Genomic DNA, 19,877 nt, shown 5'->3' on the forward strand with positions numbered 1-19,877 from the left:
TGCATGTTCACTGATACGCACCATGCATCATTTAGAAACACAGCTTCATACACACTTTTGAATACACACACAATAGGACTCAGTAAGCATTTGTGTGTTTTAAAGGTATAGTACTGAATCTGCTAAATAAGTATTTAATCAACATTTTACCTGTAGACCACGTACTAGGAAAAATAGTATTTTATTTTGAAAATGTATTTTCTTGAAGCAATAATGGTTTTAAAGCATTCTTGCCCCTACTACTGCTACTTTTTTTTTTTTTTTTTAAAACAACCTCCACCTTGCAAATAAATCAAAAAAGTAAGGGTCATTTTCAGTAATAATCCAATCTGAGTCTATTTTTAAGAAGTTATTTGTGAAGATTTAAGGGCACCCCTATTGTCATCTTCCCACTCCTGGAATAAAGTCTAGCTCCTACAGCAATGTTCGTGAACCCCTAGGGTTCATGGCAAAAGAGGAAACTCAACTGCTGAAGATTCCAGGTCTTCAGCAGGTATGATGGGGGACCTTTCCCCCCACTAATATACCACACTGAGAAGGAGGGAACAGACATACCTGCTTCCTCCAGACATATGCAGGCAAGTTCTGAGAATACCACATTGCCCCTCACCATGGATTTGCCTATTTAGCAATCATACTTCCAAAATGGTACAGTTGTCTGAGTAGCAGGACTGCCTGTGTAAATCAACCATCTTGGTTTGATTCCCACAAACACAGTTAGGTACAGGACTGATACTGGATTTGCTACTCCCTGCCAGGACAATCTGTGGTACTGCCCACAGGGGAAGAAGAAACAGGCATGTGCATCATTTGGTTACACCCACTCTCCCTGTCCAAACTCTCCTCCATTCAGGAACTAGACCTCTCAGACTTAAAGATGGGAGAGAAATTAAGGGGCTAGCCTGATAGTCGTTTTTTGTTCACCCTTCCAGATAATAGATTAAAAACAGCAGACCTGACAAGGAGCTGAGAGGCTAGGCACAGCCCGTGTAAAGCAAGAGGCGGAGAAAGAGATTAGAGACCCAAAGACTTGTTTCCACAGGTAATGAAACTGGCCACAACTCTTTGAGCCCACCTATAAGCCAAGTGTGACATCTGAATGTTGTTTTCCTCTCCCCACATTTAGACAACTAGACCTCTGAAGGGAGGACGGAAGAAGAGAGTGTTCCCTACATCTAAGTTCCCTGTAAGCTGCGCAGCTGTGCAGCAGGCTACCAAGGGCCGTGCAGGTGGGGAGAGGTGCCCCTCCCCCAGCCTGACCCAGCCAGCCCCACCAGAGCTGCCGTGGCTGTGGAGAGGCGCCCCTCCTCCAGCCCAGTCCAGCTGGAACTGCCGTGGAGAGGCGCCTCTTACCTGGCCCCAAGCTGCTGCGGGGAGAGAGGGCTGGGGGTAGTCCTCTCCCCCCACTGCAGCCCAGGACAGCCTGCACCCCAAACCCCTCATCCCATCCCCATCCCAGAGCCTGTCCCACAGCCGGAGCCCCCAGCTCCTAGTGATTTTAGCAATCCAGGGCACCATTTGTTCCACTTTCACCAGTCTCTCTCTATTTCTGTCTATCTCCCTTGCTTCTGCATAAGTTTCTCAGTGTTTCCCCTTGACTCCTTTTTTTCTGTCATTGGCAGTTCTGTCTCAGCAACTGTTTTGTCTTTTTCTTAGCTTCTTTCCTCCCTTCCCATCAGACCCAGGCTTAAATGCCACATTGAAGGCTGTTCATTAGTTTCCAACATGATGCGCTCAGTGTAAAACTGATATTCTGAGCCTCTACTGTACATCCAGGCTACCTCAAGGGGAGATTACTGTCATGGTTTTGTCATTTAAAAATGATGAACCTGAAGGAGAACAGCATGTTGCTTTAATATTGGAAAATGTAGTGGGGTCACCCCCTGCATCCCAACCCTCTGCCCCAGTCCTGAGCTCCCTCCTGCACCCCGAACCCCTCATCTCTGGCCCCACACGAGCCGCACCCCCCAGCCAGAGCCCTCACCCCACTGCACCCCAACCCTCTGCCCCAGCCCTGAGCCCCCTCCCGCACTCCGAACCCCTCGGCCCCATCCCTACCACACATCACTCCATATTGGTGCACATAAGAAAATTAATTACGCACATGGACGTAAAAAATTAGAGGGAACACTGCCTACACCCTATCTGCCTGCCTCTGGGAGGCTCTTTTGGTATCTTGGGAAGAATGCAAGTACCTGATCCTGCTTCTCCCCTTTTCCTCCCAATGACTGGATGTAGGGCCCCATGGATTATTCCCCTTGAAGATCTTTTCTCCTTATCAGAGTTGCAGTCCTCTGACCTCCCACTGCTCCCAACATATAGAACAGCAAGAGGGTTGAATTATTCCTGAGCGTGGACAGGTTAAGGGTTCCAAGAGCTTTTTGGATATATTTAAAATAAATGGCTATAAGGGGCTTCATAACAGAGTGTGTCTGTCTGTCTCAGGGTGGATAAAAAGTGATGATTTAAAAAAAATTAGATTTTTTTATTTAAATAAATTTTTTAATTCGTATTTAAACTATAATTTTTTTATTTTTTTAAATAAATTCATTTAAAATTAAATCCAAATTTAATTCAAATATGTTTAGGCCTAAACTTATGATAGTCTCCTAAAACATTTAAATAAAAAAATATATATGCTGAATCCATGAGCCTCTATCAAAAACTTTTGAGTTAAAGGCTGCTTTTCAATATACAGAAATAACTGGGGAAAATACCGAACTTTTAATGTCAAGCTTTATAAATATGGTACAATATGTCATGTACTATATTAAGGGCTTGTTTTGTTTAATAAAAATATATTTTATATGCTGTTTTGTGTGTTTAATTAAATTCCAGTTACCATCCTAATGCAGCTTGATGCAAATCATGAGCAAAAAGTTACTTAGTAAATAAGCAGTAGATCATTCACCATTTTCTAACATTCTAAAAATGTACATTGAATAAGAATCTGAAAATATTAAGTTATATAACTCCTTAAATATATAGTTATAAAGTACCCTCTTTGGTATCAAAAAGATGTACCAAATCTAGCATAGAGGCTCTATTTAGTTGTAAATGAACATGTTTTAACAGTTATATTAACCAATGAGACTACATCTTTCTTTAGAAAATAACTAAAATACAAAGAAAAAGTTGATTTAAATGGGGGCTTTCCACTTGGTGATTTAAAATGCTTTGATTTGAGTGTGTGTGTGTGTGTGTGTATGTGTATGTGTATGTGTGTGTGTGTGTGTGTGTAAAAATAAAAAGGGAACCACAATTTAAAATCATATAGACGACTATTTACCATTTCTGATGCAAATAATTTTTAACAATTCCTTTAAACTCATTATTTTGTAGCTCTGACAGATAAAAGACACAACTCTACATTTTTGTTTAAATAACGCACCAAAAATGGACAGTCCGTAGTTATTTTTCTAAATCTCAGTCAATTTTGTCCCTCCCTTTTCTCTCTCCCCATCAAAATACTAAAAGTATTTATATCACATTATGGAGTAATCATTTGCAAATTATACTTTTATGTCATGGGAATTTGAAGTACAGCATGCCAAACTGATCTTTCAAAGGGAGAGTTAAAAATGTCTCCCTTTCTCAGACATAAATATTGCAAATTTTAACCTGGAGAAAACAGCAGTGGTATAATAAATTAGAAGCACTTTCATTAAAAATTTTGTCAGAGGATAACAACATAACCTAGCTATAACTTCATGAATGTGCCACTACAATAAAGAACAAACCACAAAGGATCTAGGGCACAACTGAAAGAATGAATAGCAAAAATATTTAAACAATGCAATCAATCAACTAACCTCATGAAAGCTTATGCTCAAATAAATTTGTTAGTCTCTAAGGTGCCACAAGTATTCCTTTTCTTTTAACCTCTACATGAATTCTTCAACTAAAGATAAACTGTGGTACAAGCTGAAAAAGCTTCCCTTATAATTTTGGACTGGAAAACAGGTGCCTAACTTTTGTGACTTGACATTCAAATCCACATCTGTCATAGGTAGCATATGCCTTGATAGTTATGCAACAGCTCATGTGTCTCTAAGTGGCCCTTTTCCCACTCTATTTTGTTTTTTAAGTCCAGAAAACATGCACAAATTAGAACAATGAGAGAAAGCTCAAAGTGAATTTTGATGAAGAAGGCAAAGCTATAAATGAATAATATACAGTACACAGATAATACACAAAACTGTATTTAAGTCAGAGCAAAGAATGGTAAAATCTGAAACCTAATGTTGATCCATTTTGGAAGCAGTGGTTTGAATCTACAAAACAATTATTTATGATTTAGCCTTGAGAAATAAACACCTTACTTCTTCTCTTTGCTTTTCTGAATTTGACAGCAGCCAGGTTTATTAAATTCATTCCATACAGGTTGTAGTCTATAAACAGTTGTAGGAGGTAGGGAATATGGGCTTCATGAGGCTGGTAAAATTTATTCATTATGGCTCCACCTTGTAGAAGCTCACATACTCTAAAGTTAAAAACAAATTGAAACATGTTGAAAAGTTACACCATCTTATTGGGTTTATCAATTAAAATCACACTAAATATTTAAAAACTCCACAATATATTTAGTTTTAGTAACATTATAAATGCTGCAAACCTCTACGTTTTAACAAATGTCCTTAACAAAACTGGTCTGCCCTAATAATAATTCAGTAAATCTGAAAATAGGGACAGAGGAGCTATAACCGTCCAATTATAAAAATCTCTACAGAAGTATCATAGCACATAGCAATAGTTCTGGGGACTGATGTAAGGCCCTCAGAAGTCCATGGAAAGCTTTGCATTGACCTCAATGGCCCAAGGACAGTTGGATAACTAAATGTTATTTGTGACTTTGAAAATCTCCCTGTGGTCCTTTGCCATATTAACAAACAAGTCATAAATGTTTGAAAATTACAAACTGTTCATGCGTAATACAGTACTCTAATTTTTTAACAAAGCAACCTTTGTAATGCAGCATATATCTGCAGACACGTATTTTCTTCAAAGATCTGTATATTAAAATAAACATATACCTTTGAATAATTACAAACATGCAATTAATTTATCTGAATGTCAGACTGGTATCTGCATTTGTAAAGGGTTTCAGTGCATTTATTTGACTATATAATACAATAAAATGTTATCTAAAAATAAAAACTAGGTAATTAAAGGAAGAAACTATGATAAGATAACACAGTTCAAATATGAATTATTAAAATCTAAAAGTTTCAATATATGGTTCCTACAGCAATTGTAACTCAACCACATTGTGCATATACAATATATTAAGACAAACTTAACATCATATGAAAAAGCCTTGTAAAATTCTTTTATCCTACTTATTTGGATCAAATAACTTTCTGGACAATCATTAACATAACAAAAGCCATTCTGTGTCAGGCTAATGGTCCATCTACCCCATCTCTGACAGTGGCCAGTGCCAGACGCTTCTGGCAAATGGAGGTTTAGGGACATCTGAAGCATGGGATTGTATCCCTGACCACCTTGGCCAATAGTCATTAATGGACTATCGTATTAGTTTTTTCATAATCATAAATTAGATTTTAGTAATGTTAACATATGATACAAAACATTACATAGATCCAAAGGATTTCAGTTATGCTATGAACTATAAAGACTTAATTTCCTGGGGTTTGTGCAATTATCTCAGTCTTAATGTTGCATTAACTGTTCTTTGAATTTAATAAACATAATGTTACATTACTGATTTATACCAAATTATCTGATTTTTCCAGATCATTTTAAATTCTGTGATTGGATACCAGAATTTAAAATTTTATAAACAAGCATTTTTATTTATGAAAATTCACCTCATAGTACTTGAAATATCACTATGTTTAATTCAATCCTGTTTTAACTCCATTGATTTAAACACAGTTACAACAAGAATTATTTTGACTGAATGTATTTAAGTCTGAATAGACAATTAATTGCAGCTACATTTCATGTTTCATTTCCCTTGCATAAGCTATTCCTTAAGACTACTCACATGCTTAACATTAGGTATATGCTTACATACTTTGCTGAATTGGGGGTAATAATTACTAATATTTAGGGCTGTCAACCTATTAAAAAAATTAATCGTGATTAATCGTGCAATAAAAAAATTGCAATTAATCATGCAATTAATCACGCTGTTAAACAATAATAGAATATAATTTATTTAAATATTTTTGGATGTTTTCTACATTTTCAAATATACTGATTTCAATTACAATACAGAATACAAAGTGCACAGTGCTCTCTCTATATTTATTTTTTATTACAAATATTTGCACTGTAAAAAACAATAGGATTTTTCAATTCCCCTAACACAAGTACTGTAGTGCAATCTCTTTAATATGAAAGTTAAAATTAAAAATGTAGAATTATGTACAAAAATAAAACAATGTAAAACTTTAGAGCCTAAAAGTCCACTCGGTCCTACTTCTTGCTCAGACAAACAAGCTTGTTTACATTTGCAGGAGATAATGCTGCCCACTTCTCATTTACAATGTTACCTGAAAGTGAGAACAGACGTTCGCATGGCACTGTTGTAGCTGGCATCACAAGATATTTACGTGTCAGATGCACTAAAGATTCATATTTTCCTTCATCCTTCAACCACCATTCCAGAGTACATGCGTCCATGCTGATGACGGGTTCTGCTTGATAACGATCCAAAGCAGTGCAGCTGCATGTCTATTTTCATATTCTGAGTCAGATGCCATCAGCAGAATGTTGATTTTCTTTTTTGGTGGTTTGGATTCTGTAATTCCCACACTGGATTGTTGCTCTTTTAAAACTTCTGAAAGCATGCTCCACATCTCATCCCTCTCAGATTCTGGAACGCACTTCAGATTCTTAAACCTTGGGTCAAGTACTGTAGCTATTTTTAGAAATCTCACATCGGTACCTTCTTTGCATTTTGTCAAATCTGCAGTGAAAGTGTTCTTAAAATGAATGTGTGCTGGGTCATCATCCAAGACTGCCATAACATGAAATATATGGCAGAATGCAGGTAAAACAGAGAAGGAGACATACAATTCTCCTCCAAGGAGTTCAGTCACAAATTTAATTAATGCATTTTTTTTTAATGAGCATCATCAGCATGGAAGCATATCCTCTGAAATGGTGGCCGAAGCATGAAGGGGCATATGAATGTTTAGGATCTCTGGCACATAAATACCTTGCAATGCCAGCTACAAAAGTCCCGTGTGAACACTTGTTCTCACTTTCAGGTGACACTGTAAATAAGAAGTGGGCAGCATTATCTCCTGTAAATGTAAACAAACTTGTTTGTCTAAGCCATTGGCTAAACAAGAAGTAGGACTGAATGGACTTGTAGGCTCTAAAGTTTTACACTGTTTTGTTTTTGAGTGCAGTTATGTAACAAAAGAAAATCTACATTTGTAAGTTGCACTTTCATGACAAAGAGATTACACTACAGTACTTGTATGAAGAGAATTGAAAAATACAATTTCTTTTGTTTATCATTTTTACAGTGCAAATATTTGTAATAAAAATAATATAAAATGAGCACTGTAAACTTTGTATTCTGTGTTGTAATTAAATCAATATATTTGAAAATGTAGAAAAACATCCAAAATATTTAATAAATTTCAATTGGTATTTTATTGTTTAATAGTGCAATTAAAACTGCGATTAATTTTTTAATCAGGATTAATTTTTTTAATCGCATGAGTTAACTGTGATTAATTGACAGCCCTACTAATATTATTGTTGTTTTAAATGTACACATTTCTTCCAAATGAAAATACATGGAATAATCATCTCACTTCCCTTTCTGGTTCAGAAGACACAATGAAAGCTGTTGAGAGTTCTATTTTATTATAGCCTTACCTTTTCACCATTGAAGGATTGTAAAGATAGATCTTCATAAACTCTCTCTCCTTTTCATGATAACCATAAAAAGGCCTGGAGAGCAAACAAACAAACAAAAAGATTACTGATTATATTGTAGCAATATTTACACTTAAATTTCTTTCTCTAGTTTGTTTACCTTTCTCCACTCTCGAAGATATGTTGGGCATTACACATCTGGTGTTTTAGTCACAATTTATATATCATAGAATCATAGAATATCAGGTTTGGAAGGGACCTCAGGAGGTCATCTAGTCCAACCCCCTGCTCAAAGCAGGACCAATCCCCAATTCAATCATCCCAGCCAGGGCTTTGTCAAGCCTGACCTTAAAAACTTCTAAGGAAGGAGATTCTACCACCTCCCTAGGTAATGCATTCCAGTGTTTCACCACCCTCCTAGTGAAAAAGTTTTTCCTAATATCCAACCTAAACCTCCCCCACTGCAACTTGAGACCATTACTCCTTGTCCTGTCCTCTTCTACCACTGTGAATAGTCTAGAACCATCCTCTCTGGAACCACCTCTCAGGTAGTTGAAAGCACCTCTCAGGTAGTTGAAAGCAGCTATCAAATCCCCCCTCATTCTTCTCTTCTGCAGACTAAACAATCCCAGTTCCCTCAGCCTCTCCTCATAAGTCACGTGTTCCAGACCCCTAATCATTTTTGTTGCCCTCGCTGGACTCTCTCCAATTTATCCACATCCTTCTTGTAGTGTGGGGCCCAAAACTGGACACAGTACTCCAGATGAGGCCTCACCAATGTCGAATAGAGGGGAACGATCACGTCCCTCGATCTGCTCGCTATGCCCCTACTTATACATCCCAAAATGCCATTGGCCTTCTTGGCAACAAGGGCACACTGCTGATTCATATCCAGCTTTTCGTCCACTGTCACCCCTAGGTCTTTTTCTGCAGAACTGCTGCCGAGCCATTCGGTCCCTACTCTGTAGCTGTGCATTGGGTTCTTCCGTCCTAAGTGCAGGACCCTGCACTTATCCTTATTGAACCTCATCAGATTTCTTTTGGCCCAATCCTCCAATTTGTCTAGGTCCTTCTGTATCCTATCCCTCCCCTCCAGCGTATCTACCACTCCTCCCAGTTTAGTATCATCCGCAAATTTGCTGAGAGTGCAATCCACACCATCCTCCAGATCATTTATGAAGATATTGAACAAAACCGGACCCAGTACCGACCCCTGGGGCACTCCACTTGACACTGGCTGCCAACTAGACATGGAGCCATTGATCACTACCCGTTGAGCCCAACAATCTAGCCAACTTTCTATCCACCTTATAGTGCATTCATCCAGCCCATACTTCTTTAACTTGCTGACAAGAATACTGTGGGAGACCGTGTCAAAAGCTTTGCTAAAGTCAAGAAACAATACATCCACTGCTTTCCCTTCATCCACAGAACCAGTAATCTCATCATAGAAGGCAATTAAATTAGTCAGGCATGACCTTCCCTTGGTGAATCCATGCTGACTGTTCCTGATCACTTTCCTCTCATGTAAGTGCTTCAGGATTGATTCTTTGAGGACCTGCTCCATGATTTTTCCGGGGACTGAGGTGAGTCTGACTGGCCTGTAGTTCCCAGGATCCTCCTTCTTCCCTTTTTTAAAGATAGGCACTACATTAGCCTTTTTCCAGTCATCCGGGACTTCCCCCGTTTGCCACGAGTTTTCAAAGATAATGGCCAATGGCTCTGCAATCACAGCCGCCAATTCCTTTAGCACTCTCGGATGCAACTCGTCCGGCCCCATGGACTTGTGCACATCCAGCTTTTCTAAATAGTCCCTAACCACCTCTTTCTCCACAGAGGGCTGGCCATCTATTCCCCATGTTGTGATGCCCAGCGCAGCAGTCTGGGAGCTGACCTTGTTCGTGAAGACAGAGGCAAAAAAAGCATTGAGTACATTAGCTTTTTCCACATCCTCTGTCACTAGGTTGCCTCCCTCATTCATTAAGGGGCCCACACTTTCCTTGGCTTTCTTCTTGTTGCCAACATACCTGAAGAAACCCTTCTTGTTACTCTTGACATCTCTTGCTAGCTGCAGTTCCAGGTGCGATTTGGCCCTCCTGATTTCATTCCTACATGCCCGAGCAATATTTTTATACTCTTCCCTGGTCATATGTCCAACCTTCCACTTCTTGTAAGCTTCTTTTTTATGTTTAAGATCCGCTAGGATTTCACCGTTAAGCCAAGCTGGTCGCCTACCATATTTACTATTCTTTCTACACATCGTGATGGTTTGTCCCTGTAACCTCAACAGGGATTCCTTGAAATACAGCCAGCTCTCCTGGTCTCCTTTCCCCTTCATGTTAGTCCCCCAGGGGATCCTACCCATCTGATCCCTGAGGGAGTCGAAGTCTGCTTTCCTGAAGTCCAGGGTCCATATCCTGCTGCTTACCTTTCTTCCCTGTGTCAGGATCCTGAACTCAACCAACTCATGGTCACTGCCTCCCAGATTCCCATCCACTTTTGTTTCCCCCACTAATTCTTCCCGGTTTGTGAGCAGCAGGTCAAGAAAAGCTTCCCCCCTAGTTGGCTCCTCTAGCACTTGCACCAGGAAATTGTCCTCTACGCTTTCCAAAAACTTCCTGGATTGTCTATGCACCACTGTATTGCTCTCCCAGCAGATATCAGGAAAATTAAATATATATATTTATTTATACTTCCCAAACTAAACAAAATCTTAGTTAATTTGGAAGTAAGATTGCTCAAGGGAAAACTACACCAAAGCAATTACTAAAAATTTGGGAAATTTCTAGTTAATATAATATTTGCACGCAGGACAATAAAAAGCCATGAGTCCTATCACCCCATAAACCATTATAATCCAGATGCACTCATCATCTCAATATCATCTTTCAGTTCCAATGCACAGTCATCCCTAAGGATATATCCAATTCCTCAAAATCTTAATTCCAACCTAATATTTTCGATAGGTACTAATGAACATCGTAGGTTTCTAAATTGAAAGTATGTTGGTCTGTAAAGTATTGGACTCTTGCTGAGGTCAGAGTTTGGGTGTGTGAGGAGGGGGAATTAAGGACATAAAAAAGAAGTGGTAGAAGGGCCATCTATATCCTGACTCCATACTGTCCCAAGCAGAAATTTCAATCCAACAATCTTGGTCAGGTGGGTCAACCTAGGAAAACTGTTCAGTTTGGCCACAGGAGGTTTGCCAGAGAGAGAAGCTGCCCGCTTTGGTTCTGAAGCACTTTGGATGGCAACTGTCTCCTCCTTCCTGCTTGTTGGGGAAGGGAGAAAGAGAAACACTGGGAGCCAGACTATGGGCTTTTTTGTTGTTTTGATTGTGGGGAGGTTGGACAAGGAGCCCAAGTAAGATGGAAGACTGAGAATGGATGAGGAGCCCAATGGTGGGGTTGAGAAGGATGAGGAGAAGATTAGGATGAGAAGCTGCAAGAGGGAAAATGGGACTGGGAGCCAGGATGTGCAGGGGAAGACTGGGACTTTGAAAAATAGCCCAGGGCTGGTTGAGCAAGGGATATTGGGACTAGGTGAAGAGTCTGGGATGGAAGACTGGGACTGGCTGTGCGATGGGACAGGGGCAGGGAGACGAGGCTAGACAGGGAGAAGCTAGATGGGACAGGGGTAGAAAGGATTGTTGGCACAACAGCGTGCTACTTTCCAGAACCTAACATTGAACACAAGATTCCATAGTCTCAACATTCCTTTGCTATCAGCAAATAGCTGTGAAACCCACTGGAGAAGTGTATCTCTCTATCCCCTGTCATGTATGACCCACATAAAAAATGCTAACCTACTACTTCTGTCTGTTACTCTGTTAGCTCAAGTGGCAGAGGTCTGTGGGGTGGTTCTAAAGGTTCCAATCCTGTTCATGACCCATGTGCATGTCAACATGATGCCACGTGATGGATTTTTCAGTTTCCTTTTTTTAAAACCTAGAAAATTACATATAACATTAAAAGAACATTAAGATTGCAAAGCTAAGCACTGAGAAATTAGGAAATGCCTGAATTAAGATTACCTGTGGACTCTTTATTTGGCCCTATTGTCTGTATGCATTATGATACAGTTTTAGTTGCACAATCACATTCTATTTTTCTCTACAGCACTCCTGTCTCATTCAGTGCACAGAATGGATCATGCTCAGAGGATGAATTGGAGTTGTGTAGTGAAGGAGGCTGCTCTCTGTAGGACCTCTGCCTCACTTGTTGCAGAAATTGGGAAAGGTGTGTAATGAATGAGGAAGGGGACTGCTGGAAGAGAAACGATGGACCCCTGGTTAAAGAAGTTGAATGCCACCATTAGAGAACTGGATTCTACTCCTGCCTCTATTACAGTTCTTGTGATGCTAGGCAAGTCACAACTTTGTACGTGGCCACTAACTGTGTATTCCTCATTTTCTGGATGCTCAACTTGTGACTCTGGGGCCTGATTTGCAGGAGTCTTCAGCACTCACAACTTCAACTTAAGTCAATGAAGCTGTAAGTGCTTACCTTAGACCTTAGTCCATCCCATGCTTTGCTGAACACTGGGCTACCCACATTTGCCATCCTTGCTTGTCAACTGCCCTTCTCTCCAAATCTTCCCATTTCATGTTAAGGTGCTTGATGTTGTTCAGAACTGTTCATTTCCGTGTTATTCGCAGTCTTCCTCTCTTTCTTCTTGCGCTTTCTGGCCTCGACTCAAGGGCGGTATTTGGTAAGTGTTCTTTTTCCATTCTCAGCACATGTCCCAGCCACTGATTTCTTCTTTTGTAGATTATTTGTGAGAGGATATCTTGTCCAGTAATTTTTCTGACTTCATTTGTCTTCCTATCTCTACAGGTTTCAGAGTAACAGCCGTGTTAGTCTGTATTCGCAAAAAGAAAAGGAGTACTTGTGGCACCTTAGAGACTAACCAATTTATTTGAGCATAAGCTTTTGTGAGCTACAGCTCACTTCAGCTGTAGCTCACGAAAGCTTATGCTCAAATAAATTGGTTAGTCTCTAAGGTGCCACAAGTACTCCTTTTCTTTTTGCTATCTCTACAGGTTATTCTCAATATTCTTCTCAGACATTTGTGATGAAATGCATCCAGTTTTGCGCATCTTTCTTGGTAAACTGCCATGTCTCGCTATATGTTGTGATGGCGATAACAATTGCTTTGTGCACATTCAGCTGTAAGTGCTATATAATGTTAAATACTCTGAAAAAGCAGACCCTAGGCATCTCAAATTGGGTACCCAAACTTAAGGACACTTTTGACCTTAAATGCTCTGTGCCTCAGTTGCCCATCTGTAAAATGGGGATAATAGCACATCATCTCACAGGGGTGTTGTGAAAATGTTTGTGAAGTACTCACCTGAGCATCCACATTGCATTGTAAATCTGGGCTTAAAATTGCTGGACTTGGGCTAACGTGTCCATACTGCATTATGCAGACCTTCTGACTCGAGTCTGTGGCTTGAGCTACACTGCAAAATGACAGGGCTTGGACCCAAGTATCAGTAGGACTTGGGCTCTCACTCTCTCCACCCAGATCCTGAGTGCTTTCTGACCCAAGTCAGACTGATTTGTGCATGGACGGAAGAGCAGCTTGAGCTCAAATCTGAGTCAGAGCCCAGGTTTAGCGTGCAGTGTAGACATATCCTAATAATTCTGTTTTCTGAGCAGGGTGTGAATGCTTTAGGGTAATAATAACTTGGACTACATACTGAACAATGAAAAAACACAAACTCTACAATAGCTGCTCTTTCAGTGAACACCTCTATCCTATGCACTGAATAAGGCAGAGATCCTATAGCAGAACTAGTATGCGATCATGTAATTAAATTTTGTTGAAGGAACATTAGGACTCATAGAAACCACACAAAAACCACTCACAACACAAAAGGGCCAGTTTCTTCAAGGACACAACTGACTTCTTCCAGAAACTCTGCAACATTAACAACCTTCCTCAGAACACCATCCTTCCAACCATGGATGATATCTCCCTATCCATCAACATCCCTCACCATGACAGCAGCACAAGCTGCCTTGAACATCTACAAGACAACGGACAACACACAAATGTCCATCCCAAACACATCTCCACTCTAACACTTAATCCTCCCACATAACAACTTTACATTTAACAACAAACACTGTGTCCAAACAACGTGAATAGCCATCGGTATGAGGATATGCCAAGCTCTTCATAGGCCACCTTGAGGAAGAATTTCTGGAAAAATGCACCACAAAACTAGTAATATACCTGAGATAAATTGATATTATCATCTTCTGGACAGATGACCTAACCTACCTCATCCATTTCTACCATAACTTCAATAACCACCATCCATCCCTCAAAGTCTCGCTAGAACACTTCCACAACAGCATTAACTTCCTGGACACTATGATCAGCTTCAACAATGTAATTCTACAGACAACTATACACAAGAAACCAAAAGATCACCAAGCTTACCTCCACAGGTCCAGTAAATGCCCCAGACACAGCAAGAAATCTGTTATCTACAGCCAGTCACTCAGATATTACAGAATATGCTTCAAGGAGAAAGTCTGGAATACATACCTCAACATGCGTTAGACTGCCTTCACCAAAAAGGACATTTCAGAGTAGTAGATCAAAGCATGGAATGGGCCACACAAATACCCTAAGAGAACATGGTTCAAAAAAAAAAAAAAAAAGCCCACCATCCACACACCTTTAGTTGTCACCTACCACCCCACATTGGAACCCATTGGTATGGGGTACCGAACAACTACAATCCCATGCTTGATGGGGACCACGTCCTGAAATAAATCTTTTCCAAACCACCTCTTCTGGTCTAAAGATGACCTCCCAACCTTATCATCAGAAGCAAGCTCCCCACAGACCAGGACATTTCAACTCAAACAGCACCAGACCTTGCCAGAACAACAGATGCTACTCCAGGGGGAATTCTGCAACTCTGTGCATGTGAAGAATTCATGTCTGGTGCAGAATTTATTTTTCCTGCAGAAAATACATTCTGCCCAAGAAGTGCTGCAGTTCTATCTTTCACCCACCAAAGGCCACTGTGGTACCAGAACAGCCAGCAGCTGGCTGTTTTGATCATAGCATCCTGTCCGTGGAGCCAGGTTAGGACAGACAGAGTGGGGCACATGGTGCTGCTGGGGGGGAGGGGACAGGTTACAGACTGGGGTTCAGAAGAGTTAGTGGGGGTGGAGGGGACAGGATGGGGCGCGGGCTCAGGAGCTAGTGGAGTGATAGCATTGAGCCAGGGGCTGAATGGGAGAAGTGCTGCAGTGCCACATGGAGACAGGGGGCAGGAGGGATTCAGGACCACATGGAAACAGGGGGCTGCAGGGACACATAGGGAAGAGGGGCAGATGTACCTGACTAAATGGGAAAGACTTGGGGTCAGCTAAAATTGTCTTGGGCAGTAGGGGCTATCTCAATGACCATAGCTTTGTCCTTTTTGATCTTGGGTAAAATCCTGGAGATCAGGGGAATTGGTGCAAAGGCATACAAGAATCCTCCAAACCACCGAAGAAGAAAGGAAGCGCGCTCACACTTCCTCTAGAGGAAAAGTCCTTGCACTTAGTGTTGTCCCACATGGCAAAGAAGTCTAATGGTGGGAGTTCCCAACTGGTGAAATATTAGGTCTAGAATGGATTTCTACTTTTGTGGCTGGTTACCACATTCTTACTCAGGAAGTCCACCAGGTTTGTGCTGATCCCTAGTAGATGCAGAGCTATCTGATTCATTCCATGCTGGCACCATTCCCAGAAGCTGATTGCCTTTAAAAAAAAAAGGGGGGGGGGGAGGGATGATCAAATGATTCTCTGCTTGTTTCTGTAGTGTGTCACCAACATTTTGCCCATCAGAATCTACACCACAGCATTTTGGAGAACAGGTAGGAAAGCCATGCAAGCCAATGTGATGGTTCTCAGCTCCAAGATGTTCATGTAGTTTTAGATCATCCTAAAACCACAAACCTTGCATATGAAAGTGATTCAAGTGAACATCCCATCATGTCCTAGATGTGTCTGTAACTAGCATTACTGCTGAGGAAGGGACCGAGAAGGGTTGTCCTTTTCTTATGTTCATTGGATATAACCATACTCGTGTTCCAACAGGATATGAGGCAGGACCGTGACTTGTTTGCTCACAAGATGTCTTGATAGAGAACAGACTTTCTCAGTCAGCACTGCAGAGGCCATAGGCAAAGTCTGTCAAGCAGCATCACATACGTACATGTGATCATATTGCCAAGGCCACGGGTCCCCTGACACATACATACAGTTGTCGTCAATCTTGTTCACAAGTTGTATGCTATCAACTGAAGAGACTGGAACTGGTCCTCTGGCAGCAAACCTTTTGCCAGACTAGAGTTGAGCCATGCTCCTATGAATTTTACTGTCCGTGTAGTACAAGACACAACTTCTTGGTTCACCAGGAGTCCCAACTGGGAGAACAGGTAGAAGAAGAAATCCAGAGCTGCTTTGGTCTCATCCTGGAACTGGCCTCTGATCAGCCAGTTGCCTAGGTAAAGCAAATATGGATTCCCTATTTCCTTTGCGCGCTACGGCCAGACATTTAGTAAACATTCTCAGTGCTGTAGGAAGTCTAAAGGGTAGAACACTCTATTGATAATGGCTGGGACGCACTGTGAATCTTCGGTATTTCTTGTGGGCTTGATGTGGTGAAGTGGAAGCACACCTTCTGCAAGTCTAGAACCGTGAGCCAGTCTTGAGCTTGGAGTGATAGGATGATGGAGGCAAGCATTACCATTACCAAGCATTACCTGAACCTGAGACAGTACATATGTGTGTGCTGAATCTTCTCAGGTCTAGGGTAGGATGAAGACCTCTTTTAGTCTTTGGAATAAGGAAACACTGCAGTAGAAGCCTCTTTCCCTATATTCCTGGGGAACTTCCTCTATGGCTCCTAGACAAAGCAATGAAGCCATTTCTGTTTGTAACAGACACTAGTTAGAGGGGTCCCTGAAAAGGGACAGTGAAAAGGGGTCCATATGTGATAGCCACAGATAATGATCTCCAGCACCTATCTGCCTGCTGTTACAGCAGACCACGCCTGGTGGTATGGGGCAAAGCAGCTTCCAAAAGTCATTCTCTGTGGGCTGGTTCCTGTACAGGCTTTGACCATCCCATCAAATTTTCTGATGGAGCGTCATGGCAAAATGTGGGGCCAAAGGCAAGGAGGGTTGATGCCACTTGTTCTACCCTGGGTATTTCCTGGTCTGATCCTCCATCTGCCTGGGGTAAGATGGGGTATGTGGTCTCTGCTAGTGCAATGATTGAGGGTGGTACACCTTTTGATAGGATGGGGGAGTGCAAATTCCCACTGAGTGTTAAGGCTGGGAATTTTTCAGTGCATGTAGGATGCTATCAGTCAGTTTGATGAACAGCTCCAAGCCCTCCAAAGTAAAGTCCTTAGTCGTGGCTTGTTAGTTGGGAGGGATACTCGAGGCCTGAAGCCATGCAGGGTCACCACAATGATCATAGACCTGGCCACATTGTCAAAGGCATCCATTACTGCCTGTAGAACTGTCTTGGCCACAAGTTGGCTTTCTTCTATAACACTTTCAGTTCCTCTCTGATTTTGTGAGAGAGCTAAGCCAGGAATGGTCTCATTCTGTCCCATGTTAAAAAATCATATTTGGCCAGCAATGCCTGGGAGTTAGCTACCCTCCACTGGAGCAAGGCCAGCGTGTATGCCTTTCTTCCAAAAAGATCTACGCATTTGGGACCCTTGTCCTTAGGTGTGTTTTTGGTGGGCTTTGACTTCTCTTGGACACTCAAGGGAGCCAAGGTTGGGGTGGGTGGGTAATAGTTCTTGAACTTCCAGCGGGTACCATGTTACAGGGAATTCATGTTTTAGTGGCTGGCATTTGCCACAAGACTTTTGCCAGATCTAGGAGGCCTTCATTTATGAGAAGAGCAATTCCGGCTGGACCAATGGCCAACAAAATATCAAACAGCTTGTGAGATTTCACAGAGGTGAGTGAAGTCTCAGTCTCCATGGTGTCTGTGATATCCACCAGGAGCTCCTGGAAGTCTTTGAAATTGTGCAGTGCTGGTATTGGTGCTAAAGCCTTATCTGGGAACAAGGAGTCGTCGTCTTTGGGCAGTGAGAAGAGTCATTCAATTCTGAATTTCCTTCCTCTTTGTATTCTGGTAACTGAGGTTTTGCTAAGCAAAGCCATACAGAGAGGAGACCTCCTTCTCTTCTGAGATGGTGGGGACTACATCCTAGAGGCCCGGGAAGGTAGGCGCCAATAACTCTAGTGTCACTAGGGCACTCTGTATGGTTATGGAGGACTGGTGAATTGTTGGATGGACCAATATTAGAGTCCTGGTGTGCCTACGGTTGAGGTCTGTAGAGATATTCCAGCAAAAAGGTATGTCCTGGGGATGGTGAAGAGGAATCCACCAGAATCATGGGCGGCACCAACTGGTAAAGCTCTATCAGTACCCAGGACTGTGTCAGTGCTGCTGCATATCTCGGTACCTAGCATTGCTCCAGAGCACTCTGAGTCTGTGTTGTTGGGGATGGAGTCAAAATACCGGGGCTACTTCTAGTACCAGAAGAGCCTGCTGTGCAGCAGTCTGCTCCATTCTTCTAGTCTCTATGTCATACTTGGACATACCAGCTTGTCTCCCAAAGTTTTTCTATATCCCTCTTTATGGGAGGACACAGAGCTCCTCGTTGAGCTCCTGCCCCCATACTAGATCTAACGCTAACTCTCATAGATTGCTCCTGCAGATGGAATTTCAGCCTCATATCCCTCTATTTGTGTGTTCTTAGAAAGCAGAGGCAGACCGAGCACCCGCTGGGATGTGCGACTCTCCCAGGCAGAATATCTTCTGTGCCCATCTTTCAGTGGAATCAGTTCACTGCAGGACAGAAAAGGTTTTCCTGTGGGTTTCGAGTCCACCATATTTTAAGTTTCTGTACTGGGGGAGGGTTTTTGTACTTGGCTTGAAAAGTAAATAAAAGAATGAAAGTCAATCTGAAATATCTCAGAAGATTTTAAGACGGTTTCTTAAGAAGTTTAGCCTGAACTGAAGTCCAGTGGATCAGACACTAGCTAGGTTCCATTTCACCACAGGTAGTAAGAGGGAACTGAGGGTGGGTTGTGGCTGCCCTATCCTTTATGTCCTTATATGTGAACACAAAGAGGCACAGGATACATGCATGGCCCCAATGGACATCGCTATTCAAAAGCTCTGGTCTCAGGCATATGAGGTGCATCGACTCCTTAGAGCGAGATCCACAACAACACACATTCAGAGAACCAGTGGATTGTTCTTTGTTTCAGACAGGCAACCAGTATATACAGTGTTCAAAGATTATCCTTCCTTTAGCTCTGACTCTGCCTGCTTGTCTCTTCCATATTTTGAAACTTAGGCAGTAAATATTTCTCTTAATTGTCCTTCCTACAGCAGGGAAAGCATGCAAGAACATCTGCAGGGCTTAGATTTGAGAAGGTAAAATCACAGAGCTTTCAGCACCTAAAGTTTCTACCATGTGCATTCAGAACCTGATTTGAAGTTATAACAAAAGAGCTGCCAAGCTGCTAAAGAGAGGGATATGGGATCTGTTACTCTCTCCCTGCAGCTTTCTGGCTGTGTTGCAGAATGGAGGAGGAGGAGGAAGACAGAAGGGTTGTCTTCACTAGGCTACTCTGCTTAGTTTTTAATTTTGGTTCCTCCTCTCCAGTGAATAGCTCCAGTGCTTGTCTTCTGCTGCTAATCATATCTTTTACAAGAAACCACAGATAGGAAAGGATCAGATTAATAAAGTAACTCTTCACTTAACGTCCTCCCGCTTATCGTTGTTTCAGTTACGTCGCTGCTCAGTTAGGGAACATGCTCATTTAAAGTTGTGCAATGCTCCCTTATAATGTTCTTTGGCTGCCTGCTCTATACACTGCATGTAAGATTTTGTGGAAGAGCAGCGACTTTACAAGGGAGCACTGCGCAAATTCCTCTTCTCCGCCTCCTCCCCCTCCCTCC

At 41.7% G+C, this 19,877-nt stretch overlaps 1 protein-coding gene across 3 annotated transcripts in view; it reads right to left on the bottom strand.

The window, feature by feature from the left end:
- REV3L (REV3 like, DNA directed polymerase zeta catalytic subunit) overlaps positions 1 to 19,877 on the bottom strand; it is a 251,234-nt gene that overhangs the window by 121,057 nt on the left and 110,300 nt on the right. For all 3 annotated transcript variants that reach the window (XM_073337056.1, XM_073337055.1, XM_073337057.1), the window contains exons 3-4: positions 7,864 to 7,938; positions 4,323 to 4,483 (exon numbers count right to left, since the gene is read on the bottom strand). In XM_073337056.1, the coding sequence (XP_073193157.1) occupies positions 4,323 to 4,483; positions 7,864 to 7,938 (236 nt within the window). The remainder of the gene's footprint in view (positions 1 to 4,322; positions 4,484 to 7,863; positions 7,939 to 19,877) is intronic.

The sequence above is a fragment of the Lepidochelys kempii genome, chromosome 3 (assembly GCF_965140285.1).
Source record: "Lepidochelys kempii isolate rLepKem1 chromosome 3, rLepKem1.hap1, whole genome shotgun sequence".
NCBI lineage: Eukaryota > Metazoa > Chordata > Testudines > Cheloniidae > Lepidochelys > Lepidochelys kempii.